Source organism: Phalaenopsis equestris, unplaced genomic scaffold (genome assembly GCF_001263595.1).
Source record: "Phalaenopsis equestris unplaced genomic scaffold, ASM126359v1 Scaffold215312, whole genome shotgun sequence".
Lineage (NCBI taxonomy): Eukaryota > Viridiplantae > Streptophyta > Magnoliopsida > Asparagales > Orchidaceae > Phalaenopsis > Phalaenopsis equestris.
The window spans coordinates 157,807-185,362 of record NW_018234021.1 but is presented as its reverse complement, the minus strand read 5'-3'; the positions used below and the strand labels follow the sequence as shown (position 1 = coordinate 185,362).

The window sequence follows — 27,556 nt, the reverse complement described above, 5'->3', positions numbered from 1 at the left end:
AAATTAATTTTTGAAGTTTTGGCGTACTTAAATCAAAAAAGTTAAAATATAAATTGGAAAAATATGAAATTTGGTAGAGACATTAAATGGCTTGGAAACAATCTTCTCGGATTTTTTCAAGTCATTTTGATCCTCTTTAGGTAGATTTCTTTTTTTTAAGTGAAACAGGTCATTTTAAATAATTAAAAAAAATAAGAAATGTGGAATTTCCAAATCCCCATTGATTTTGTTCTTTGACTTTAAACAGATCTTGGAAACCTTAAAACCATTTTAATAATCATAATTCACTAATTAGGGAGGTTGGTTTGAGCTAGTTTAGGTTAACCTAACCCGAGCTCAAGCTAAACCTAGTCTAGCCAATTTAGGGTTCATGTTGGTCCCCAGCATTAGTGGGACTGATCTGAATTCATCCCCCTATGTTCAACCCAATTTAAACCCAATACTTGGTTAGTCAACTTCGGGGTTACATTAGTTAGCCACCAAACCAATAGGATTAGTTAACCTAAGCCTTAGGTTAGTTAACCCTAAACCAATAGGATTAGACAACCTAAGCATTAAGTTAGTTAACCCTGAAACAATAGGATTAGTTAACCCTAAACCAAAAACATTAGTTAACTTAAACCCTAAGTTAGTTAACCTTAAACTAATAGGATTAGTTAACCTAAGCCTTAGGTCAGTTAACCCTGAATCAATAGAATTATTTAACCTAAGCATTAGGTTAGTTAATCCTGAACCAATAGGATTAGTTAACTTAAACCTTAAGTTAGTTAACCCTGAACCAAAAAGATTAGTTAACCTAAACCCTAGGTTAGTTAACCGTAAACTAATAGGATTAGTCAGCCTAAGCCTTAGGTTAGTTAACCCTAAACCAATAGGATTAGTTATTCTAAACCTTAGATTAGTTAACCCTAAACCAATATGATTAATTAACCTAAACCTTAGGTTAGTTAACCATAAACCAATAGGATTAGTTAACCTAAACTTTAGGTTAGATAACTTTAATCCGTAGGATTATACAAGCCTAAACCTTAGGTTAGTTAACCCTTGTTAAACCTTAGGTTAGTTAACCCTAAACTAATAGGATTAGTTAGCCTGAACATTAGGTTAGTTAACCCTAAACCAATAGGATTAGTTAACTTGAACCTTAGGTTAGTTAACCCTAACCAATAGGATTAGTTAACCTAAATCATAGGTTAGTTAAGGTTAGTTAACCTTAAACCAATAGGATTAGTTAACCTAAACCTCAGGTTGGTTAACCCTAAATCAATAAGATTAGTTAACTTAAACTTTAGGCTACAACCTAAACCTCAGGTTGGTTAACCCTAAATCAATAGGATTAGTTAACTTAAACTTTAGGCCAGTTAACCCTAGTCCTACCCTAATCTTTAGGTAAAATAAACCTGAATCATAGCTGAGTCTTAAGCTAAACCTACCCTAAACCTTTTGTTAGAACCTTGAAAAAACCTAAACCCCTCAGCTTGAACATCAATTAAGAAATAAAATAAAATACATTGGGAGGGGTAAAATTTACATAAAACACATTAAAACTTAAACTTATACGAAAACAAATATAACCTTAAACAAAACCAACTATAACAAGGCTTTAAGGCATGGCTTTGAGGTTAAGTCAGCATCGAAGTTGTCAACTTCACCTAAGTAATAACAAGTGAACAAAAATAACTAAAATAAAATACTTAAAATCCAACAACAAGATGTAAACAACCTAAAACATTTAAACCCTTAAATTGATAAAGTAACTCAAGGATCAATTAAATCTTAATCACAAAGGTCACATAACGTAACCTAAACCCCTTTTTGTTCTAGTTCACGAAGATTTCTTGGACGATGCATTATGTGGATGTTGACAAGAATCTTCTGGTCTTGGTGGGCAACCACCTTTCAGACTAAGTAAATTAGGGCATCCGGCAACCCGGAACGACGAAGCCATAGACATCTTGACTGGGTTACCACTAATTAAATAATAAAAATTTAATAAAACTTTGATAAACCATTATTTCTTTATTTGCTCTATTTATTACTTTATGTATCTCAATGCATATTCTTTTACTGCTTTTATCAAACATAGAATGCATGTGTTAAGGACAAATAATGAAGGAATAAAAGTTGTTTAGAATAGGGAGAATCTAGAAATCATAACTCTAGGAAATTACTTAGCTTAAGTGAACTTAGTCTTGGCCTAGGTTTGAACTATACATCCACTACCCTTTAATTAATTCAATATAAAATTATCAAAAAAAATTAAACTTTTAATAATAAGATTGGAGGACCTGAAGACTTGAATACATGAAGATATTTCAGTATGGAACTTGGAGCAGGCTTCGTAGGCAGCCCATTCAAGATCTCTCTTTAGTTTACATAACAATCCTTAGGATTCTAAGGTTGTCTCTTATGACCTAAAACCTCTCTTTTTTAAGCTCCTGCATAGTCCCGATATGCAGCATGTCCTAACTTATTTTAGGATTCTGAGGTAGTCACTTGACGTAAAACCTCCTATCTTTTTAGGCTTTTTGTGTAAATCATTGTTACACATATCTAAGCCCTAATTAATAAGACTCACAAGAGTTAACTTAAATTAATATCATCCTAAATTGAGCCAAACATTAGGATAGTTTGTGGGATTACCAAGAACCTATTCTCGACCTTTAATCTCCCATACTTTTCTTCCTTTGATTGTTAAAACAAAATCTTTCACCTTTGAACCAATCCCTATTGAAAATTTCACAATCATGTTCATTGAAAACCTTTCATTTTGAACTCATGAAAACAAAAGATTCTTGATTTTTTATCGAGAGTTTTCTTAAGTGATATGTTCGCTTAAGATGTAATTAATTATAGGGACTTGCCCTTATAGGGAACTTAAAAGAACCTAGACTTAAAATAACCCTATTTGACTGTCATATCGAATAGAGGAATTTGTCAGTCATCATCCAAACTTTTAGATCAAATGGAAGCCATTTATTTTTATAGCTTATTTAATTGAGCTTATTATCAAGTAATATATTGCCATTCAGGGTGATACATTACTCGTAGTTAGCTCGATTATCCAAACTATAGGAATTAATGGGATCAGTTTGACTCCATTTTCTTCAAATTAAAATACCTAATTTTGAAATACTATATTACACTAAATTAAATCGTACCCATCCGTATGAAGACCGACACGATTTTGCTTTGTTCTTCATTTACATGTAAACTTGATCAACTTGAATATTAAAATTTGTTATTAGAACATGTAAGATCCGTGATGGTACTGTCTCAATCAACTGTGGTAGAATCACATGAGATTGTATGGATGAGAATGTAGTCCATATGGTTAAGTGCAAAAAAATAGGGAAATAATCCTTAATTGGTGTAGAATTAGAGGACTTTAGAGTGACAGGCTAAAACCCCCTAATTTGGTCAAGTATTTTAGGTTTTGATGCGAGATGTTAGCCTCCAAGTAGAGGGATAAGAGGGGAATTTAGAGTGAGAGCTAGTATCTTCCCTACCTATCCTATCTTCAGAACTATTTAAACTTTAGATTAAATAATGTTCTTTATAGCATCTCTAGTAAGGGTAATGAATATATTTTGAGATGTTAGCCTCCAAGTAGAGGGATAAGAGGGGAATTTAGAGTGAGAGCTAGTATCTTCCCTACCTATCCTATCTTCAGAACTATTTAAACTTTAGATTAAATAATGTTCTTTATAGCATCTCTAGTAAGGGTAATGAATATATTTTCTCTTATTTATCACAATCTCTCTCACTACTTATTTTACTTTTACACATGTCACTAATTTTATTGCATGAGGGAGAGTACTTTTAATATATTGAACCCTACTTTTTGATTTTCACTAACTATATTAGTTTAAGAGTAGAAGTAGTATTGTAGTGATAATTTTAGGATATAATCAAAACTAAACCTTTATCGACCTTCCAAGCTAGGGCGTGTTATTCTAAATTAGAACTTCTCTTGAAAGCCACCGTGATTAACCTTGATCTCCGTGGGATTGATATTCGGAGCTTAATCAGAAAGCCCTATATTACTTGATAACGATATGTATACTTCCGTAGAATCTCTACTATTTAAAGATATAATTGAAACCTTACTTTGCTTGGGATCAAGTTTTTGGCACCTAGTGGTGTCAACTTCATAAATCCTTACATATAAAAAATATCGGGATGAAGTAGTGGAAGCCTTAGAGTGGCAGTCGGAATCCTCCCAACCTAACCACAGAATTAGGGGCCAAACTTTGGATTAGTCAATGTTCTTTATAAACTCAAAAGAGGGTAACATGTAGGATTACTCTTATTGGCATAAAACAATATATATATATATATATATATATATCCAAATGATTTTAATATCTTCATAATCCATATAGTCATTGTAAAGGGGAATGATGCTTTCTTAAATTTGAACTCTTCCTCACAAAAAACTTTGTTTAGCTTTCTTAATTTTATTTTTGAAAGTCTAGCAATTAGTTTAATTAACTTTCTATATATATATATATATATATCCAAATGATTTTAATATCTTCATAATCCATATAGTCATTGTAAAGGGGAATGATGCTTTCTTAAATTTGAACTCTTCCTCACAAAAAACTTTGTTTAGCTTTCTTAATTTTATTTTTGAAAGTCTAGCAATTAGTTTAATTAACTCTCTTTTTACTGCATTTTATTTAGCATTCACTCTATTACTTTATATTCAAATCTAGCACTTCACTTTTATAGTTTAAAATTGTAGTTCACATTATAATCTTAAGAATTTACTAATAGGCATTTCCAACTTCCCTATGGGATCGATATCTATGACTCCATTAGAGCCTTTTATCACTTTAACGATACGTAAATTTGGCAGTTTAAAGAGTTTTAAAATATAAAACTATTTTCATTAAAGATATTTTTGTTGGGATTAATTTGTATATTTACTATTGTATCTGTCGTGTGTATTTTGTAATATTGAAAGATATTTACAAAATTAATGCACTAAATCCACCTACATCATTTAACATTAGATTCGTCTTTTCACATAGTTCTAGAACTTTCTCTAAATGATTTAGACATATTTCAAATGAAGTTCCAAACACAGAAAAATCATCCATAAAGACTTCAATCCCTCTTTCAATTAACTCAATGAAAATTGACATCATACATCTTTGAAATGTTGTATGTGCGTTACATAAGACAAAGGGCATTCGCTGAAAAACAAAAGTTCCATAAGGACTAGTAAACATTGTTTTCTCTTGATCTTTTAGAGTAATAAGTATTTGATGATAACCGGTATATCCATCTAGAAAGTAAAAATATTTGTGCACAGCCAGTCTATCTAACATCTAGTCCAAAAATGGTAAAGAAAAGTGATCATTCCTGGTGGCTGAATTTAATTTTCTATAATCTATGCACATTCGTCATCCAGTGACTTGTCTTGTTGGTATTAATTCATTATTATCATTTATCACAACAGTCACACCTCCTTTCTTTGGAACATAGTGAGTTAGACTTACCCAAGCACTATCTGAAATAGGATATATTATACCAGTATCTAACCATTTTAAAATCTCTTTCTTGATAACTTCTTTCATCAGAGGGTTTAATCTCCTTTGAGGATCAGTTGTTAGTTCATGAAGATCTTCCAATAAAATTCTATGCATACAAATTGAAGGATTGATTCCTTTAATATCAGCTAATGTCTATCTAAAGACTTTCTAATGTCTATCTAAAGGCTTTTTATATCTTCTTAAAGTTTCCAACAACTTTTGTTCTTGCATATTAGTTAATTCTGAGGATACAATAACAGGTAATGTAGATAAATCTCCTAAAAATACATATTTTAAATGTGTAGGAAGTGTTTTCATTTCCAGTTCAGGAGGTTTCTTAGTATTATATGTAGGATCTAACATTTCAAATTGTTCCTGAACATAATCCAAGACTTTATTACTCACTTCCATGGATTCATCTTAAATTTTATCCTCATCCTCATATTCCAAATATTATTTTTCAGTTTTCTCTTCAAATCTCTTCGTGAAATATTCATGGCTTAAATAGTCGCTTATATACATTCTGAAGCATTCAATATGTCACTCTTTTGCAGGGTGTCTCATTGATTTTATAATATTAAACGCAACATACTGATCACTAACTCTCACAGTTAGTTCTCCTTTATGCACATCTATCGAAGCTCTTCCAGTGGCAAGATATGGTTTTCATTAAATGATAGGAATTTTGTTATCTTCCTCCATATCTAACATAATAAAATCCATAGGAAAGATAAATTTAAAGATAAATTTATCAACCTTGACATCAACCTTGACTAAAACATCTTCTATAACTCCTTTAGGGTAGGTAATTGAACAATCACCTAACTGAAGAGTTACAGTTGTATGTGAAATGTCTCTGAAACCCAACCTTCTAAAAATTGATAGAGGCATAAGATTAATACTGGCTCCTAAATCACATAAAACTTTTCCAAAAAATCATTTTCTAATAGCGCAAGGAATAGAAAAACTTCTAGGAAACTTCCAGGAACTTTAAGTTTTTTAGGAAGCTTTTTTTGAATTATAGCGCTACACTCTTTGTTATGTGCAATAGTTTTATTATCCACAAACTTTCTTTTCTTATTAAGTATATCCTTCATAAACTTCACATAATTTAGCATTTGTTCCAAGAATTCAACAAATGAAATGTTTATAGTTAATTTTCTCAATATCTCCAAGTATTTTAAAAATTGGTTATCTTTGTTTTTATGCTTCAATCTTTGAGAAAATGGAGGTGGTGGTCTTTCTACAGTAATTTTCATTGGTTTGATAGGGCATTCTGACTCAAAATGAAAATATTCATCAAATTTTTCATTTTCCACCTCATCTTTTTCAACTTCAACTTTTCCACCTCATCTTTTTCTTTTCCACCTCATCTTTTTCAACTTCAACTTCATTTTGAACTTTGGTTTCCAATTATTTTCCACTTCTTAGTTTAATAGCCTTAATTTGCTCTTTGTTCTAATATTTAGGATTTATTTCAACATTACTAGGCAACGTTCCTGGAGGTCTATTGTTAAGTGTAGTAGCAATGCACCCTAACTAATTTCCCATGTTTCTAATTACAGCTCCTTGACTTTTTAACTGACTTCCCATTTGCAATATTAATTCTTCCATTGATAATTTCTTCTCATTACTCTGCAAATTACCATTAAAACCTGGAGGGTAATAAGGTTTATAAGTTGGATTTCCTTGATTGTTGAAGTTTCCCAATGGGTTTGCGGCATTATTCCCTCAATGCAGATTTGCAACATTAGAGTTATTGTTACTCCAACTGAAATTTGGATGGTTTTTCCAACCAGGATTATAATAATAAGCATAAGGATTGTTAGAATGATTATTTATTGCATTTAAAGTTTCATAAGAAGATTGAGAATCTATCATTTGTCCCAATGAGTTTTCCTCAAGCACAGGTGGTGTTTGAAAATAATTCAACCCATATTGATCTATCTTCTTCTATATAACAACTATTTGGGCAGCCATAGTAGATATTGGATCAAAATCATGAATATTAGCTACTCTTTTTAGATTTAACCTTTCAAAGGGTCATTGAAAATTGTTAGTAGCCATCTCTTCAATTAACGAATATGCGTCATTGAATGGTTTTGACATTAATGATCCACCAACATCAGCGTCAATTATCAATCTAAGAGATCCAATCAATCCATTATAAAAAGTTTGAATTATTAACCAATCTGGCAACGCATAGTGTGGACACTTCCTAAAGAGATCTTTAAATCTTTCTCAAGCTTCATAAATTGGTTCCCTTCAAATTGACAAAAAGATGTAATATCATTTATAAGCTTAGCAATTTTTCATGGTTGGAAATATTTAGATAATTTTTTGTGATAAGTTTCCTCAAGTTCTGATAGATCCGGGTGCTAACGAGTTTAATCACATCTTAGACCTTAATGAAAAAGGAAAAAGTCTAAGTCTGACGACATCATTTGACACTCCATCATATTTAAATGTAGCACACAATTCTAGAAAACTAGTTAGGTTTAAGTTAGGATCTTCAGTTGGTGTTCCCTCAAACTGATTGTTTTGTACTATTTGGATAATAACAGTTTTAAGCTCAAATGAATTGACAGCTATAACAGGGTTTGTATACTGAAATGAATTTCATCTACTGTAGGATTAAATTAATCTCTTAAAGGTCTTTGATGATGTTAATTTCCAGAATTAGTTGAGTTGCAAGCCATTTTGCAAGAATTATCTATTTCTTTTTTGTTTTCGAATTTTTCGAATTGTTCTTTCTAACTCTAAATCATAAGGTACTAAATTTTCAAATCTTAAACTGTGCATAAACAAACACAATAAGCAGTTAAAGTAAACAAATACACTAAAATATAAAAAAATTTAAATTAAAGTACAAATAGTTTTTCAGTTCAAATAAAATGTTTTAAATTATAAAATAATTTATCGTTACTTTTGTTACTTCCCCAACAACAACGCCAAAAACTTGATGGGGGAGTTTTTGTTGTGTTATTTTTGTAAATATTTTTCACTATAAAACACATACGACAACACTTATAATAAATATGTAATTCAATCCAAATAAAATAACTTTAGTAAAAATAATTTTATCTTTTAAAATCTATAAATTGTCAAACCCATAATAATAATGCAAGTATACGTATCACTCGAGTAATAAAGGGCTATAATAGAGTCCTAAGTATCGATCCCACAGGAAAGTTGGAAATGCTTATGACTATAATATAAAACACAATTCAAACTACAAAACTTAAGAATGAAATTTAAATCTAAAGTAATTGAGTGTATGTTAAATTAAATACAGTTAAAAAAACTAAGTTAACTAAACTAATTACTAAACTTCAAAAGTAAACTTATGAAAACTAAACAAAGTTTCAGTGATGAAGAGTTCAAATTTAAGAAAATATCATTTTCCTTTACAATGAGTATATGGATTGTGAAGAAATTATATATATATATATATATATAAATAATTGTATTGTGTCAAATATGAGCAATCTTATTCTTTATCTTCTTTCAAGTGCATAAAGAACATTGACAAATCCAGAGTTTGGTCCCTAATTTTGTGGTTAGGTTGGGAGGATATTGCATCTCACTTCAGAGCTCCCACTTCTCCCTCGCCCGAGGGCTAACAAATCTCGCATTAGTTTTCAATCAATTGGACCAAATTAAGAATTTTAATATGTCACCTTAAAATCTCTAATTCTGCATCCAACAAAGTATATTTCCCTATTTATTTGGATTCAACTCCATGAATAACATCCTCAGCAATGGAATTGAATGTGACCATCACCATATTGTAGAAATTATAGCGCTTTCGAATCATATGTTCCTCAACACATTTTAACATTTCAATTGGCCATATCGAAAAGTAAATGAAGATCAGAGTTCAAATCATCACAAATTTTTTACATTTAAAATCGTATAAAACAAAAATCAATTATTCATAAAATCATATCTCGGAGTAGAGAAAAAAATAATGAAGACTACTCAGAATTCATGAGAAGAAAACAACAAAACATAGATTTCATATATAAAAATAAGTTTATAAAATAAAGAAATAAAAGATAACTTATCTCACAATCCTTCCTAAGCAAATCCCTAGAAGTTCTCTTTAAGTATTTTTCCTCTTTACAAGCACTCTCAATTCTCTCTTGGAAATGTAATGAAGGAGAAATCTCTCACTTTCCCTCTCCTCTTACAACCCTTGAAGAAAATCTCCAAGTCCTTGACTCTCTCTCTCCACCGAACTTCTTTATACGCCATCCTCTTCGCTCTCTTTCCACACTTTTCTCTCTCACGCCACACTCATGTCCTAGATTTCTCTCCTTTTAATTAGTGGCTTCCTCCTCTCAAAAGGAATTCAAAATTCCTCCAAAGTTCTTTTCAAAAGTCAAACCTTTTGAATTCCAAAAGACATGTCCATTGATTCAAGAGACATCCTTTTATTAAAGAGTCTTCCAAAGTATCTAGACGCATTGATTCACTCCATGGTGCGTTTGAAATATTTGGAGCCTTCAAAATTATAGCAAAATTGGTCCTGAATCGCCTTAATTCATCAAGTGTCGTCTCTGGTGCTTCAGACGCCAATCTGGCGCTTCAGGCGCTAAGTTACTTAAGTGCACGTTGTTTTTGGGCTATGGCTCTCCAAGCACCGATTCTGGAGCTCCAGGTGCCGCCTCTCTGTATATTGGCGATTCAGGTGCCAAAATCACAAAATTCTCTATTTTGGCTCCAAATTTCCTCATTCTTGCTAATTTTGCTCCAAATGCCTAAAATTGATATATTTGTAACAAAAATATGAAAAATATGAAAATACCCAATGAAAATACCCATCTTTAAAGTTTAATATCACAAAAAATAAGCATAAAATGTATACTTAAAATAACACATTATTTTGGTGTATCACTTTTCCATAAATAAAATCTTTGGCTTTAATCTTCTTAGAGTTTGGCCAATAGCTGTTATGGCTCTTCTTAACAGTAAATCCTACATGATGTGCATAGGCACAATAGCTTTCATATGTTTCTTGATCATTGTGGACAACAGTGCGAAGAAATACTTCCGTAATTGGATCATTGCACGTATTTCCAGACTGCAAATTAGCACACCAATTTAACGATGGTTAGATATAAAACAAAAACCACAATAACATCACGAAAAATTATTATAACATCACAATAACACATCGGTCACATCACAGTAACACCACCATAAAAACACTAATAGTACCGCAATTACAACACACTCATACCAACACAATAATAACACCATAATAACACAACAATAACATCACAATAACAACATAATAACACAATAAAAACATGATAATAATACAACAATAATTCAGCAATAACAACACTAGAACAATACAATTCCTAAACCTTAAACCATAACACTACAATAACATCCTAATAACATCAACAGCATAGAAAAATAACACTAGAGTGACACCATAAAAACAAGCTATAACACAATATTAATCCTAAAAACTAAACCAAAATAACAAACCTATACACCACCATTATACTAACATAACACCACACTAACTATAAAGCTAAAAAACCTTCAAAAAACCAACTGAAACCAGGATAACACATTAATACAAAACTCATACTAAAATTAAACTAAACTAAACGCACATCCGATTGAACCGGTTAACATTATTTCCTGATTTCATCACCAATATTTCTTCGCCGTCAGAGAAATCCATTGCACCTGCTCGGAACCCAATGTAAAGACAACCTAAAGCGACAAAAATGTGCATTTGCAGACTGGCGGTAGCACAAAAATGTCAAAAATCACTTTTTGAGGGATTCGCTTTGAACAAAAAATCACTTTTTTTTATTTTTGGGGCAATTGATTTGGGCTGTGTCACGCTAAATAAGTATTTTTTTAATATTTTTGAATAGTGGGTCCCCCTACTCTGATGGCTTCTTCTCTTTGGACTCCACATGAAGCTTTTCGTGCGAAATTCAGACGTAATTTTTTTCATATCTTCTTTTCGTGTGAATCGCCCGTATCGAATTAATTATATCATTCGATTCACAGATTTATGTTGTGTTTTGGGCAGTTTGTGTTTATCCAAATAAACAATTTATCTTGAAATGCGGCCTGCGGGTGGCTCGCGGAGTTCGACCTCTGTTTAGTGTAAAAATTCAACCGTATTTTTTAATAAGTTGTCCAAACGTATTTTTCAAATTGTGAGACGATATTATGAAGGTGCCGCTCACATTTATAAGCTGCCCCCAGACGGCTCATTATGAAGGTGCCGCTCACATTTATAAGCTGCCCCAAACGGCTCAGGGATTTAGGGCCGAAATAAATAGCTATTATTTTGTCTAAACTGACATTCTTGGCAGGATTTAGGTCAAATACACGTTAAATCCGCGAATAGTAGTATAGTACCCATAATCGAAGAGAGAGCTTCAGGACGGATAATGGTTCGGCGAGAGCGGTCCGATGATGACGATGAGATCCTCTTCCGCTATCCCCTTCCATCCGCATCCGACAGCCATGGTCCCGCCGCATCGGCCTCTTCATCGAAGGTTAACTCCGGCGGCGGTAGCGGCGGCAGCGGCGGCCTCGCACCCTCCAAATCAACGGTTTATGTCTCAAATCTCGACTACTCGCTGACCAACTCCGACCTCCACACCATCTTCTCCACCTTCGGCAAGGTCGCGCGCGTGACCATCGTTAAGGACCGCGACAGCCGCCAGAGCCGCGGCGTGGCCTTCATCCTTTTCGTCTCCCGAGACGACGCTGCTGCCGCCGTTCGCACCGTGAACAAGAAGATCCTTTACGGACGCACCATCTCAGCATCTATTGCAGCCGACAATGGCCGTGCGGCCGAGTTTATCCGTCGGAGGGTGTACAAGGACAAGAGCCGGTGCTACGAATGCGGAAAGGAGGGCCATCTCTCCTACGAGTGCCCGAGGAATCAACTTGGCGCCAGAGAGAGGCCGAATCCGAAGAGGATGAGAAGAGTGGCGCAGCGTGGAAGGGAAGGTGTTGGTGATGGCGGGGAAGACGATTTCTCGGATGGCTGGGAGGGCACGAATTTTGAGGAGGATAACTGGGCTTCTGTGGTCGATACGAGGGGAGAGGACGAGAAAGCTGAGGGGAGGAAAGTGGGCAGAGATTTTAAGAAAAAGAAGAAGAAGGAAAAGAAGTTGAGTTATTTTAGCGACGAAAGCGACGATGATGAGTAGTCATTCGGTATGTTCCTTCATCCTATATGAGACATTTCCTACTTCGTGGGTTATATTTGATCATGCATTTGCATCACGTGGTGTGTGATATGCGTTGTAATTCTTACTTGATACAGGGTACTATGAAGCCCATGAGTAGTATGCTTATTGTCTTTTTTTATCTTTTTTTTTTTTTTTTCGTTGAATTGGATGCATATGATCTGCTTAGGGCTTAAATATCTATGGTTTTAACATACATTTATCTGGATGAGAAGTAATTATATGAACCTTGGTTTTAATTAAGTTGCTTCTCCGTGATTTGAGGGTTCTTTGGCAATTGCAGCATCTTCAGCCATCTAAATTTTGATTGGAATCCTACAATAGCTATGATTAAAGAGATATTGATTTAGTTCTCTTTTTTACATGTAAGGATGGAAGGGAAAAGCAGGGATTGTGATCTCACAAGGGTCAGGGAACTCTTAACATATCTTAATTTATGAGCGTGCTATGTTGAATGAAAGTGAGTTTCCATTGGCAGAGTGATTTATAGGCGTAATTAGGAACTTGTATTTTTCTTACGAAGTTGTGCCTAAGGATGGATCCAAAATTGCCAAGAAATAGTATTCTAATGTTACCAAAAAGACTAACAGGAAACAACTAGAGAGAGAGAGAGAGAGGGAATTTAAAGTGAGAATGTTGGTATTTGATTAGATTGAGGGAAGTTCATGACTTTGAGTACAAATAATTTGATGCACTTCATTAGTGGTCTTTCCCTGTGACACTCCTAGTTTATATGCTTGAATCCATACTTTAGTGTTATAGGAGTGCTATACTTGAGCTACATAAGTAGAAAAACATATACACGTGAACATGGTACAACAATGACAACAACAACAACAATAACAACAAGTTTTATCCCACTGAGTGGGTTTGGCTACTTGAATCTTTTTTCTCCATTATGTCATATTGTGATCATTTTTTTATAAAATATGTCGTAGTCTTTTTAGATCTACCTCTGCCTTTCTTAACATTTGTCGAAACTAAAACATCCACTCTTCTAACTGGATCATCAGATGGTCGATGTTTAATGTGAACAAAACATCTAAGACGACTCTTTCTTTCTAATCTTATCTGCCACTGGAGCTACACCAACCCTATCACTGATATATTCATTTCACATTTTATTTTTAAGTGCCAGGCCACTCATCCACTTAAGCGGGCTCATCTCAGCAACACTTAACTTTGTTTTATGATTCTCTTTTAAAGGCCAATATTATGCACCATAGAGCATTACAGATCTCACCACCATCTTATAAAATTTTCTTTTCAGTTTAAGCGATACATTTCTATCACACAATAGGTCCGAAGCATTCATCTACTTCAACCAACCAATTTGAATTCTACTAATAACATCCCCTTCTATATCACCTTCACTTTGAACAATTGACCCGAGAAATCTAGAACATTCACACCTTTGAATGATTTGATCACCTATAGTTACAACTCTGCTACTAGAACTACTACTACTAAAATTACAATGCATGTATTCAATTTTAGCTCAACTTAAACGAAGGCCTTTAGACTCTAATGTAGACCTCCATAATTCATGTTTTTTTTTCTGAACTCTTTCTCTAGTATTCACAAGAATTATATCATCAGCGAAAAACATACATTAAGTTACATCCTCCTGTAAATGTCCAGTAAGAGCATCCATTATTAAAACAAAAATACTTGGTTAATCCTCCTATTCAATCCTCCTATTCGAACATCGAACATAAGTAACAACTCTAGTAAACATATCTTTAATGACTTGAATATAAGTCATATCAACACTTTTCTTCACTAGAACTCTCCAAAGGACTTCTCTTAGGACTTTATCGTAATCTTTTTCTAGATCAATAAAAAACATATGTAGATCCTTCTTATTCTCTATGTGCTTCTCTACCAAAACTCTCAATAAATGCTTAGCTTTCATGGTAGACCTGTCCGACATAACCTCAAACTGACTATGAAAAATATTTTTATCATGTCTTAACCTATAACACATCAACTTAGGGTGCGTTTGGCGCAGCTTGTGCTTATCTAGATAAACAGCTTATTCTGAAATGCGACCCGCAGGGATCGACCCGCGACCTGCGTTTAGTGTAAAAACCCAACCATTTTTTTTGGATAAACTGTTGAAAACTGTTTTCCAAATAGTGAGGCGTTGTTTTAAAAACGCGGCACTTATAAGCTGCCCCAAACGGGCCCTTAATTCATTTATAATTTGCACACTCTTGTGCATCCCTTTTATTTCTAAAAACAGGAATAAAAAATACTCTTTCTCCACTTCTCAGGTATGTTTTTTAGCTTTTAAAATAATTTTAAAGAGTTTAGTAAGCCAAGAAACTCCCAAATCTCTTAAATATTTTCACACTTCAATTGGGATATCATCTGGTTCTATTGATTTTCTCTTATGCGATTGATTATAAACAATTTAGCTTGTTTTCTGATTATTTGAAGATTTATCTAATCTATTAGAAATTATCTAGATTAAAATTTAAATGGTTTGCATTTATTATGTTAACAATATTTAAGTGTGGTATTAATGTAAAATATAAAATTTAGTTTTTTGACATGTAAATATATAGGAATTGGGTCGTATTTATGTAAATGGCCCTTAATTTAACCATGAATGACATTGTAATCAAAACTTCTTGTGCATCTCAAAGTGTCTCTCTTTTCTCTTCATAGTTTTCTATCTTCCTTTGATTTCTTATATTAACAATTTCCTATGTGTCGAATCCTCTCGTCAACCTCCTCAAGTTGCCTTCGTTCTTCTCTCAAATTCGGTAGATAAAAATTTTCTTTTTTCCATAATAGTGATTCCTTTTGCCGCCTTCTCTTGCTCATTTCTCTCTCTACATTTATATTCCAATTATTTATGATTGGATTGAAACAAAAGATGTGCAATTCAAAAAATAATGGGGTTTTTACATACATACCAGCCAAAACTTTAGATATAAAACTATCAGCACCCAAACTTCAAAGTTTACTATTCAACCACCCAAATTCTTCGTCTATTTTGAAATAGCCACCTTGTGATTGATCCTTACCCTCGTCGCTTGCCCGTAGCTCAGTGCTTAGCACCAATTCGCACAACGCTCGCTTTCTTGTGGCTGTCATACGCCGTCTGTTTGTATTTCCCTTGAACTTCAACAGTTTCCGGCTCTATTGGAGCAGTGATGATGGAAAGAGGAGAGAAGGGACGTAAAAAAAAAAGAAAGGAACGTGCAAAATAGAAAATTAGAAATTTTAAAGAGGAAAAAAAAATCCCTCAAAATCTAGGAAAGAAAATTGGAAAAGCGAGGAAAAGGCGTGGAAGGGCAAGCACTCACTAATGCTCGCTCGTTGGAAAAGGGGCAAGAAAACTCTACGGGTCATCTATATTTTTTAAGTCAAGAGAAAACATATGTTTTATACCTTCACATTTTTTTTATTCTCTGGCTGCAGTAAATATTTTGAGGTCAGTCAAATATGTTTTTCATCTTATAACTTGAAACACAAGCCAAACAAAGGCTTTTTCGATGTTGCGGAAGGGAACAATATAAATGATTTCAGATTTAGGAAATTAATGATCTTAAAGGAATGGAAAGAGCAAAATGTTCCTTTAAAGAAGCTATACCTTTGGTGGCCGCCACCTCGTATCAGAATGCAGTTTCATGATATGTAATTATTTTGTAGGAATACTATGTTATTTTTATATGTTGGCAGATCAATGCATGTAGGATGTTAAAGTTATCATGTCAGCAATTTATGTCAACTTAATATACCAAAAGATATATTCAGAAAGTTCCATTATAAAATGAGGCATGAAGATTATTATTGTGATATATAAAATGTTGAAGTGCCCAACAGAGGAAGTATGGACTTTGTAATCCACAACGAGCCAATTGAAATTAGGAACTTTTTTTACAACTCTATCTTGCATCACCACTCTAAGCTTGTTTGTCAATAGAATGTATTCATGTGGGATTTCTAACATTGAGCCTTTTCTTTGTTCTTATTTCCAGCCTCATTCTTTTGAGGATGTGTTTTCATATTTTTATTTGCATATTTTGATGTGCGAGTACTCTCTCTTATATGGAGTTTTGGTAGCTCTACACTATAGTTTGGAATAGTCTCTTCACAAAATTCTACTGTGTTTTCGTCACTTCTTCTCTTTTTTTAAAGGATTCGTCAACTTCTCGATCGTCTTTTCCAAGTAAATCTCTCTTCTGGATCGTATAAATGATCTATAGAAAAAATGAATCAGGAATGATGGGATATACGATAATGAAGATAAATGAGAAAAAGTACATGGAGAACTTTCGTGGAGTAAACTTCGCGTGATAGCCTAAATGCGTACGTCCAAAACGAGATCGAGTCGAAAATGCCTTGGAAACATATTCGCAAAGAAGACTTACGAAAGCAACCCACAAACAGCGATTCAAGTGTGTGTGTTTGTTCTGAATCAAGAGCAACTCCGAGAGGGACACATCCTTTTGGTTAAGTACATCTTGAGGGTGCCCAAGAATACTCTCGATAAAAGGAATACTGCTTACACTTGTATAACGACTAGTAAAAGAATTCAAAGGATTGTTATCTCACAGGAGCGCCCCAATGTCTTCAAAGCTCACGTCAATTCATATGGGCAGAGAATAAATCTCTCACGATCTCATATGAATGGTAGCTTATTGGTGACCAGGGCCTATGAAATAACCGGGTCGTCCCAACCACACTATGTTTCCAAGGCCAAACCGTGCATAAGGGTAGATGATGAATGACTGTATCCCAAATAGGCGGCGACCTATCTGCAATCGGGGCCTACGAGCCGACATCGATGAACTGTCAGGGCTTAAAGGGGATAGCAAAAGAAAGGTAGAGTTATCCTAATCTAGTAGATATAGCCGGGTCAAAATACCGCAGATCCGTCATCTCAAGCTATTGAGGGACCCCAAGTCTATCTGGTCGTGAAGGTTGTCGACCCAATACAAATAAAGATCGCCTCATCAACAATCTGTGAATTACATCGTCCAAGGTGAGATCGGTAGCCCTAATGTCAAGATAAGGAAACTCTAGTCCTATGACCTTATGTAGGAGGGAAGAGTAGATGTGAGACTTATACCTGCGAAAGTGGGGAGTGGAAAGAGTGGTCCTTCTACAGAGCTGAAATGCTCTCAACAAAGGACTCTCCCTATCTGGGTTGGGGAAGCCTCTAACAGTCTAAACTTGTTGGACAACCAGCTAAGTATAAAACTTATGTTATGTCAGTCGGGTCGAACGTCTATAGAAACTTCTCTTCAAGGCTTACCAATAACATAGTTATCTAATAAATCCTAATATGGAGCCCTATTAATTATGGATGGGTGTATATAAATGCATGCAACCAGTTTAAAATTTGACCCAAAGGCTTTGCAGAAAAATAAAAGTGCAGATTTTTAAAATCATGAATATTTTAAGCCTAAATTTTAATTAGTCTCAAAATTTTATTATCAGACTTTTTGTTGACAGTTTATAAAGTTTTAGGTCCTGAAGAGCCAAAATTATGTGCATGATTCCCAGACAATCCACAAGGTAAAAATGACAAAACCAATTTCAAGCACACAAGCACACAAGAAAAACAATAAAACAAGTCAAATACAAAATAATAAAAGACCGGGTGCTGTTGGATCGACAACATATGGCAGAAACAGAAAAATGTGACCAAACACCGCAAAAATATGCTTCTGGTCCTAATTTTATATCTCAATAAGACTTAGAATTAAGGTACGGGATAAAAGCAAACAACTCCTGATCCTCATCATGTGGCTCTGCCCACTTGGCGCCCCGAAACCTGTGCCTTTACCTTATTTCTAATATTGTGTCTCCTAAGGTATCTAAATAATACATAGAAGAAGTAAAAAAAAAAATACTCGACTTGCATGAAAATAAGTTTAGTAGAAAAAACTATCTACATGCAATGCATAAGAGTTATGCCTGACCCGAGGAGCTTAACAACACCTGCAGAAAAGAGAAACATGCAAGCATGCCAAAAGCACAAGGTGATGTCTGGCTAGGGCAATCAAATCGGCAGAGAACTACAGCTAGAAAATCGAAAAAACTACTTTGCATCCTAGTCATAGCCTAACACATCATCTAACGTAGTGTTCTAACACAACATCTTAGTGAGTGCAGGGTTATGTCAGAAGGCTGACATATGTTTTGATGAGGTCGTCGTCTTCACCTTCGTCCTAAAGACCCAAGGATTTTAAGAGGCACTACTGGATGCAAGTTTTGAAAAAAAACTTTAAGTTTTAAAAGGTTGACCTCATATATGGTCTAAAGTAGGGATGCAAATGGTTTTTTTTTTTTTTTGAAAATATGATGCATATAGTAATAAAAATGTGTAAACTCTTATACTTTTAAACTAGTTCCTAAGAAATAAAATGCCTAAGGGCATCTATTAGACCTCTTGAAACCTTAGAACATATGCGGATAACTAGTATTGCCTTTTGAGAAATCCTCGTAAGCAATACTAGCTTCAGCATCGTGACCAGTAGAGGGTCACTCAGCTAACTAGCCAGCTTCGTCGTAGAGTCGATGGAAGAATGCACGTGCAAATACAATATGATTCAGTGTAATGTGACAGTGTAGAGTGTTGTTAAGAGATACAAACATTCGTCACTAGTATACGCTGGCATATATCAATGACCAATGTTCTGACAGTGCGGTAATTTGTATGCAAAACATACAACGCAGATAAGAATGAGTGTGCCAAAGAGGCGGTGACGCAAGAGTGAGTATACGAGGAGATAGTGAGTGTGTCAAGGAATAGTGACTCAGAAGGGTGAGTGTGAGGAGTAGTGACTCGAGGGGTGAGTGTGTCAGGGAGGCAGTGACTCGAGGGTGAGTTTGTCGGGAAGGCAGTGACTTGTGGTGAGTGTGTCGTGGAGGCATTGACCCGGAGGGTGGGTGTGCAGTGGAGGCAATGACCCGGAGAAAAATCTATGGCAGTCCGTTGTAATGTCGTAAGAAGAGAAGGTGAAGTAATTCTCACTGGGGAGAACTGCACACCGGGTATGCTTGATGCACAAGCTTCTCCCGAATCGGACATGTGGATGTCCAGAATGAGTGTGTGGATAGTGACTCAAGCAAACTTAACATGCACGTCATGATCATGTAAGATGTCATGCAAAGCAAACATGTGAGGGGATGCTAGTGTGAGTGAAAACATTAGTGACGTGGGGCACCGTGATGTGAAGGTGTCACGGAGCAAGTTTGTCAAGTGATTATACCTGTGGGAGGCACGAACGCCCGTTAAGAGGGAATGAGGACATATGCTCATAAATGTATGACAAAGTGCAAGTGTGAACATGTTAATGCAGGCAATGTGAACCAAATATGTGATGATGCAACATTCTACATAAACAGTTGGTCGAACTGATCGGGTTGTTAGGGCCGAGGGTACGAGCTGACGAAAGATATCGATTGATCCGATCGGGCCGGTGCGGCCGACCAAATGAGTCAACATATGATTGTCAATTGTGCAGATCGGGCTGGTGGGGTTGATCAAGTGAACCGACAGAATATATCAGTCGATCCGATCGGGCCGGTACGACCGATTGAACGAGTCCACAAAAGATTTTTCTGTCTCGTCGATCGGACCTGTGGGGCTGATCGGGCGAGCCAAAGGAACATATCGATTGATCTGAACAGGCTGGTGCAGCCCATCAGTTGAGTCAACAAAAGATTGTCGGTCACGCCAATTGGGTCGGTAGGCCCGATCAAGCGAGTCGACGGAACATATGAATCGATCCAATCAGACCTGTGCGACCGATCTAACGAGTCGATGGAACATATCAATTGGATATCGATCTGATTGGGCCGGTGTGACTTATCGGATGAGTTGACAAAAGATTGTCAGTCGCGCCGATCAGGCATGCTGATGGAATAACATGCAAAAATAGATAGTTTATGCATATTTTAGAAGTCATGTCACACACGCAATGTGAATACATGCAAGTAATGAGATATGATCGTTTTTTGCTATAAAGTTGGCTTGTCTTAACGATATCACAGGCCACCTTAAGTGTAGTTGATGGAGTGAAGTGCGCGTCGCCACAAAGCGACAGACTGCTGCCTTTGTTTGCCCAACACGAAGAAATTCCATGGGGAAAGTCTTCATAGTGTAGGGTACATCAAAGTCATGGGACTTTTCGTTCTCTACGCCTAAATGACGGATTTTGTTCCCCTCCGTCGTGGGAATGGAATCGCCGGCACAAATGCGGGGTTCCAACAACCCTAGGCTTTGGTATTTCGTGCCAGAAATGAAAAAAAATGATAGGTTGTGCTTGTAGGATTTGTCGCCAGGGGGAGGGGGGAGCACAAAGCTCCTAATTCTGACGTTTGTTCCGAAAGAAGCTTTCCTAATGGTAGGAGAGATGACGAAGTTGGGTTCCTTTTCCCAAGAGGTGAAGAAGCTCTTCTCGCCTGAAAGACCGCAAAGTTCATCGGAGCTCTCCTTGTCCAACGTAGGATGCACTCTCCTTGCTGGAGAGACCGTGAGCTCGTCAGAGTCCTTCTTCCCTCAAGCTAGGACGAAACTCTCCTAGCCGTGCTTTCTGGAAAGTTTGTCGGAGAAGGAAGAAGTCATTGGAGAAGAAGAAGAAAGATGAAGAAGAAGAAGTTGGAAGATGTCAATTCCCTTGGCTTCTCTCCTTGAGGAAGGTGAAGAGCCTTCTTCTCTTACTTCCTCCAAGAAGCTCTCTCCAAGGGGAAGATGAAGCTCCCATTTCTTGCTCCAAGCTCTCAAGTCTCCAAGAGCTCTCTCAAGGCCAGAACAACTGAAAAATGTGTAGTAGTAGATTTGAAATGACGAGGATGATAGATTAAACCGGCCCCCCGCCTTGCCATGATCACTTGGAACCTTCCAAAAGAGGCTTAAAAGAGGTATTATCACCTTCTTTTCCCATCCCGAATGCAAATCCCCTCAAAGCCCTAATAGATCCACCTTTTCAGCTACCTAGGGGGGTGCACCGGGTTCAAAACAACCCCAAAAATGAGATAACCCACTTTTTGGAACGAGACTGGCGCTTACTCTGGGATTGGGAAATGCCCATTTTGGGGTGTTTTTGGCGTCCCAATTTGGCACCAAGGTGCTCGTAGGTTGGCGCCTACTCTCCCAGAGCTCAGTTTGGAGGGCCTGGAGGCGGTTTTGAGCACCTAGGCACCCGGGGCTAGTGCCTAGGCGTTGGTCTGGACCGAGAACCTTGATTTTTGCATAGATCATCCGACGAAGGGTTTCTTCTATCTATAAGCTGCGGGGGGACCAAGTGTGGCTTAAATGTCTTCCTGTAGCTTCTAAAATATGTATTTTTACTGGCCACTTATCAGGGGATTCGTCGCCAACGGTCACCCCGGACCACGACATGGGTAGGGTGTGTTCCAAACCCTAATTTCTCTCAGCGCTCGTAGGAGGTCTCCATGACTTCCCTTGACCACGGGATGTTTTGAATGGGTGCATAGTGATCTCTGATTACCAAAATGGACACCGAACATATCCCAGGTCCTTAATGAATTCACCTAATGGTGGACCCTCCCGGGCCAGGTAGAATCACTGCAAACCTTAGCTTTGTGTCCCGAACATGTGTCAGGAAGTCTCGAACTATAGGATGCTATAAGTGAGCAATGAATCATCTCGAGCCAATTAAGTGGACACCCTACACATGTGACATCAAAAATTGATGCCAATACTATTTTTTTCAATTGATCTGCCTATTCTTATGAGTCTGATCTATATTTTATTGGTACTAAGTAGCTTCTATTTCATTTTAGCTTCAGTATTCTTTCATCTCACATAAAATATAACCATTTAAACTTTTAAAAACTGAAATGGACGTTTTTGAGGCACAGGTAAGGTGGAATATATGTAAAAATTGAGTTTAGTTGGTAGATATGTGAATGGAGGCACAGGTAAGGTGGAATATATGTAAAAATTGAAGTTTAGTTGGTAGATATGTGAATACATGGGAATTGAGTGGTATGTATGTAAATCTTCTTTTATTTATGTTTTAAGTCATGCTTCAAATTTGGAATTTTGTACTGATAAATTATTGATCACCTATACATTATCTGTTCTAAGAATGCATAGGTTTTGAGACAACATACATACCACATTCTTATATATTTTCGTATCTAGCGCCTAAACATTCATATTTATGTGCATACTGCTCAAACCTTTAACACCACATCAAAAATATTTCAATCATTATTTTTTCTTATAGATGTACAATGCTCTATGCATAGATTTATGACACCAAGGTGTAGTAAATGTAAACATCAAACTTTAGGTGTTAGATATACATAATTACATAAGAATTGTCTGGCATGTATGTAAATTTCTATGGAAATTTCCCTGCAATTCTTAGTTTGGCCATCCTCGGCACTGTGCTATAGCTAATTTGTGTTTTGGTGCTATTTCAAAGAGACTCCGAAAGACAACAGCTATGAAGTGGGGAGGAAATTTATTCCACTGAACTGGAGGCTCATAACCAGTGAACTCGTTATAAATGATCCATCTAAATTGCTAATGGAGCCTTATATCACCTCCTTCGAAATGCTGAAAAATCAGGGTATTTATGAGCTGGTTTCAATTCCAATTAAGGCAAATCATTGGGTTCTGCAAGATACCTCGTTCTTTTAGATGTGAAGGTGCTTGGATATCTTAAACCACACAAAAATCTAAAAAAAACCGAGGATAACGTAATCAGGCGTTGGACTAGATGTGATGGCGGAGTCACTGTAACAGCTGCTAGTGTCTTGTTATTAGTTCCATGTCTTCCAACTAATTTTATTTACTGTTGGTGGCGGGGTCACTGTAAGTCCCCTCACGTCAAAGGTTTGATCCCACCGTGGCGTGGGGGCTCTGTAATTTTAGGCACATGGCGTGGGCTCTTATCATGAGACAAAAAAGCACATGGGAAATCAATATTTGATTTTTTCCCAAATATCAATTTCCTTTTTGTGTATATATATCTCCAATTTCTCGAGCCTAGGAGGAAAAAACGGGCAACTCTTGTGATTATTTCAATAAATTTTATTTTTATTTTGAAGAGGTTGAATTTGGCTCGCACTTTTCTGAAAAAAAAAAAATTATCAAGCCGCGGTCTGATGTGTAAATAAATAAGAATTGAGTGGTAGCCAATCTGTTACTTGTATGCTTTGTTCTGATGTAAATTCAATGTTTTTTTTTTTTTTGTGGTTAGAGGATATAGGGGCATTGATCATGAATTTAATGAATTTTGAAGTCCTTGTTCGTGGAAATTGCGCCTTCATATCCAGCTGAAAATCTTAGGGGCATTAATAATTTCAACATTTTATTTCTGCAAGAGATTTAAATTCATTATAATGAACTGGGTAGTTTTTCCTCTAATTTCCGTGCAATCTTGTTTTATTGGTGGTGTCTTTACTGGTTTTCATTAAGATTCAAAATCTCTTTCATGGAAGTTTTCGCCAACGTCTTTGTGAAAGAGCCTGTTATGCTAAAATCATGCATGATATCTTTATATACAAATAAACAAGAAATTATTTCATTTAATGATATTATGCTAGTTCGAAATCTCTTTCATGGAAGGTTAGGCCAAACTTTTTTTTTGACTGAAATACCTCTCAATGTTGTTTTATGTAAATTTCTAATTTTCTATTCTGCAGGTTTTTTTTTTTTCTCAATTCCCTTCTATCATCTTTCTATCAAAACTGCTCTGATTGGGAAACTGTTGAAGTTTGTGGGAAATATAAATGGACGGCGTATGACAGTCACGGGCGAGCGACGGAGTAGAAAACGGTACTACGCGCCGACTGACGGGCAAGTGATGGCATTGAGCTTTCACGGGTTGTTTGTTTCGAAAGGGATGATCGTGGATGGTTGAATTAGAAATTTTAAATCTTGAGTGGTGAGACTTATATTTGAAGTTTTGGTTGGTATGTTTGTGAAAACCCCAAAAAGAATTTATGAAAAAAAAAAGGATACTATTTCATTTCACCTTCATGTGATTATGAGACAACCAGTTGTATGATGTATTGTAACATTTCTATCCAAATTTTATTGGGGAATTTATATCAAGTAACCACACAATTCTTATCTATTTAAATCTCTAAATCTAAACTTTCATATTTACATTTATGACATTTTGGTGTCATAAAATTATGGATGAAAATGTGTGTTTCACTTTTTAAATGAAACAATAGTGATATTTTTTATGTGAATATAAATATTTGGATGTTGTATTTGTAGATATAGAAGTTTAGCTGTTAAATATGTAAATACATTAGAATTGTGTTGGTATGTATGTAAATGCCCCAATTTTGTTTGTGTTTAGCTTGCAGGTGGTCATGATATAAGAGATATGTAAATGCCCCAATTGTTGATAATCAAGCTTCTCTTTAGATTATTTAAGTACTCATATGTAATTTTATTATCATGAAAAAAAAAATCATTTAAATTATTGTTTTTCTTCTGGATAATTTTTATTATTTCTTTCATTTTATTTAGTGATAAATTTAAATAATTTTGATTCAGCCATGAATGAAATCTAAACATGTAATGGATATAAATACATTTGATTTAAATGATTTGCATGCAAATTTTCCTATTTATAATTAGACCGTTTGTATTTAAACTTTGGCTATTAAAAAATCTATGATAATTAAGATGCAAGAATGGTATGTATGTGACTTTTTGAATAATATTGAGTTGAAATCAATTTTATTTGGTTCAACTTTACTTTTTTATTTGATTTGTAAAAAAACTAGATTTGATTTACATTCATTTTTAAATTTGAGTGGTATGCATGTAAATATCAAAGTTCAGAAGTTAGAGTCCGTTTGGGGCAGCTTATTTGGTGCGGTGTCGTTTTGAAAACGCACCTGAGCTGTTTGGGTAAACTGTGTTTTGACAGGTTATGCGTTTTCAAAACACTAAAAACAGCATTTTCACACCGCACCTGTCTAGGTGCGGTGGCAGCTTTCTGGCTGTGGTTTGACTTTTCCAAAAAAATAAAAAATTGTAATAACTACCGCACCTAGCTTATTAGCAGATTATTTTTAATCAATTTATCAGCAGATTATTCAATAAGCTGCAGCTGCCCCAAACAAACCCTAAGGTGTTGACATATTTTAAAACAGCGGGACACATATCTTTTGTGAGTTATTACAACCTAGATGAGATCTGTGAACAAAGACTATGCTGGAAGAGGATGGGGGGTGTATGCTTAAGAGGTTCTCCTTCTATTCTTAAGAAGAAGGATCAAAAGAGAGTCGAGAGTGAATGAAGAGAGTAGGTAGATTGGTTGATGAAAGAAGGGGCCCCTTATCATGATTCCAAATAGCTTCTCCCCACTCTATTGGGTTACAAGAAAAGAATATTAAATAATGATACTACAACTCGAGCCCTGTCCACGAATACCGACAAAGGCGGCAATGTCGCGGATGCAAGGTGATCCACTAGTGGATGTAGATGTACGATTGATGTGACTGGTGGCACTTCGACAAATAAGACTAATGAATCACCATGGCAGTCAGCGATAGGTGAGGCCGAGGAATTGTCTTGGTAGGTCAACTTCAGATTTGCTTAATTTGGAAACAATTTTTTTTCAAGTGGTCAAGCTATTTGATAATCCTAATTTTTCTAGGTGGGGTGTAATGTGAAAAAATTTGGGAATTGGTGATGCTCTATATTGTGATAAAAGAATAATGTACTAAAAATAGACTTTCCTGTGCATGTAGCATTAACAGAGTGTATGTCAGCTGTAATTCTTGTTTCTTGGGTGGCTTGTCTTTGAAAGGCTCCTATAGTCTAGTAGGATCAATCTGGAGGATATGAAAAACCTTCACCCCTTTTCTCATATCAAAGTGTAATTGTAATTTGTAATTTGATTATTTCTTGTACTTATTTCTATGTAATTTACATGTAATGGCTAGAAATTAATTTTTAGAAGGGCAACGTGCTAATTTTACAGTTATATTTTATTAAGTTATTTTTTACTTTGCTTATAATTGTCGTATGAAAATTATTTTTTCTGCTCAATTTTTTGTTCGAGTAAATGAACCGTCTTTCTTTTCATTTTGCCATTATTATGCCAAGAATTAATTGAAAACCTATAACCGGTTCAGATTCACTTTCGTTCATTTTGGCGCATGCACTGAGGAGGATATAAGAGCTGTTCTTGATCTCATCTTAAGACAATTTATTTTTTTTTATCAAAAGAAGGCCTTAGGGACCTCGCGCTTGTAAGTTCATGTAGCTGAAAGGTGAGATCAAGGCACGCAACATAACAGTAGAGGAGCAAAACAAGAAGGCGGATGATGATTGCAAAGTGATAGCAAGACTAGAAAATAAAGTCTTCAAGTTGAAGAGGTAGGTAGAAGGCAAGCAGACAATAGTAGAATTCTATAAGTTACTCAAGAAGACTCCAACATATAAGCAATTGGTGGGGGAGAATTACAAGCAAACGATGAGTTCTTTTCTGAAGGTGGAGTACAAAAAACATGATTTAAGAATCCTCTATCTGGTATATTACACACAAACCCCCAAGAAAAGATACATGTATACCCAAAATGGAAAATAAAAGTCAGAAATCTTATAAATAAAATTTTGAAAATAATCGAGGAGAAAGTAGACCCAATAGTTATGTGTCCAGTAGTGTAGGGCTTCAATCATAGAAAAGAAAAACCATAAATATATAGTAAACTACCATGAATACAACCTCCAAAATGTTGGGTAACGGCGTGAATACCACCACGACAACAAGGAAATAACACCGACAGACAATGCGC

At 35.5% G+C, this 27,556-nt stretch overlaps 1 protein-coding gene across 2 annotated transcripts; it reads left to right on the top strand.

The window, feature by feature from the left end:
* Positions 1-11,900: 11,900 nt before the first annotated feature.
* Positions 11,901-24,737, top strand: LOC110037109 (U11/U12 small nuclear ribonucleoprotein 31 kDa protein). Of its 2 annotated transcripts, none has more exons than XM_020741690.1 (2): positions 11,901-12,752; positions 24,434-24,737. In XM_020741690.1, the coding sequence occupies exon 1, from the start codon at positions 11,975-11,977 to the stop codon at positions 12,743-12,745; it is 771 nt and encodes a 256-aa protein (XP_020597349.1). In that variant the 5' UTR covers positions 11,901-11,974; the 3' UTR covers positions 12,746-12,752; positions 24,434-24,737. The 2 variants fall into 2 exon arrangements, with proteins under 2 accessions (XP_020597349.1, XP_020597350.1); XM_020741691.1 differs by having other exon boundaries at positions 11,901-12,753; positions 24,437-24,737.
* The last annotated feature ends 2,819 nt before the right edge of the window (positions 24,738-27,556 follow it).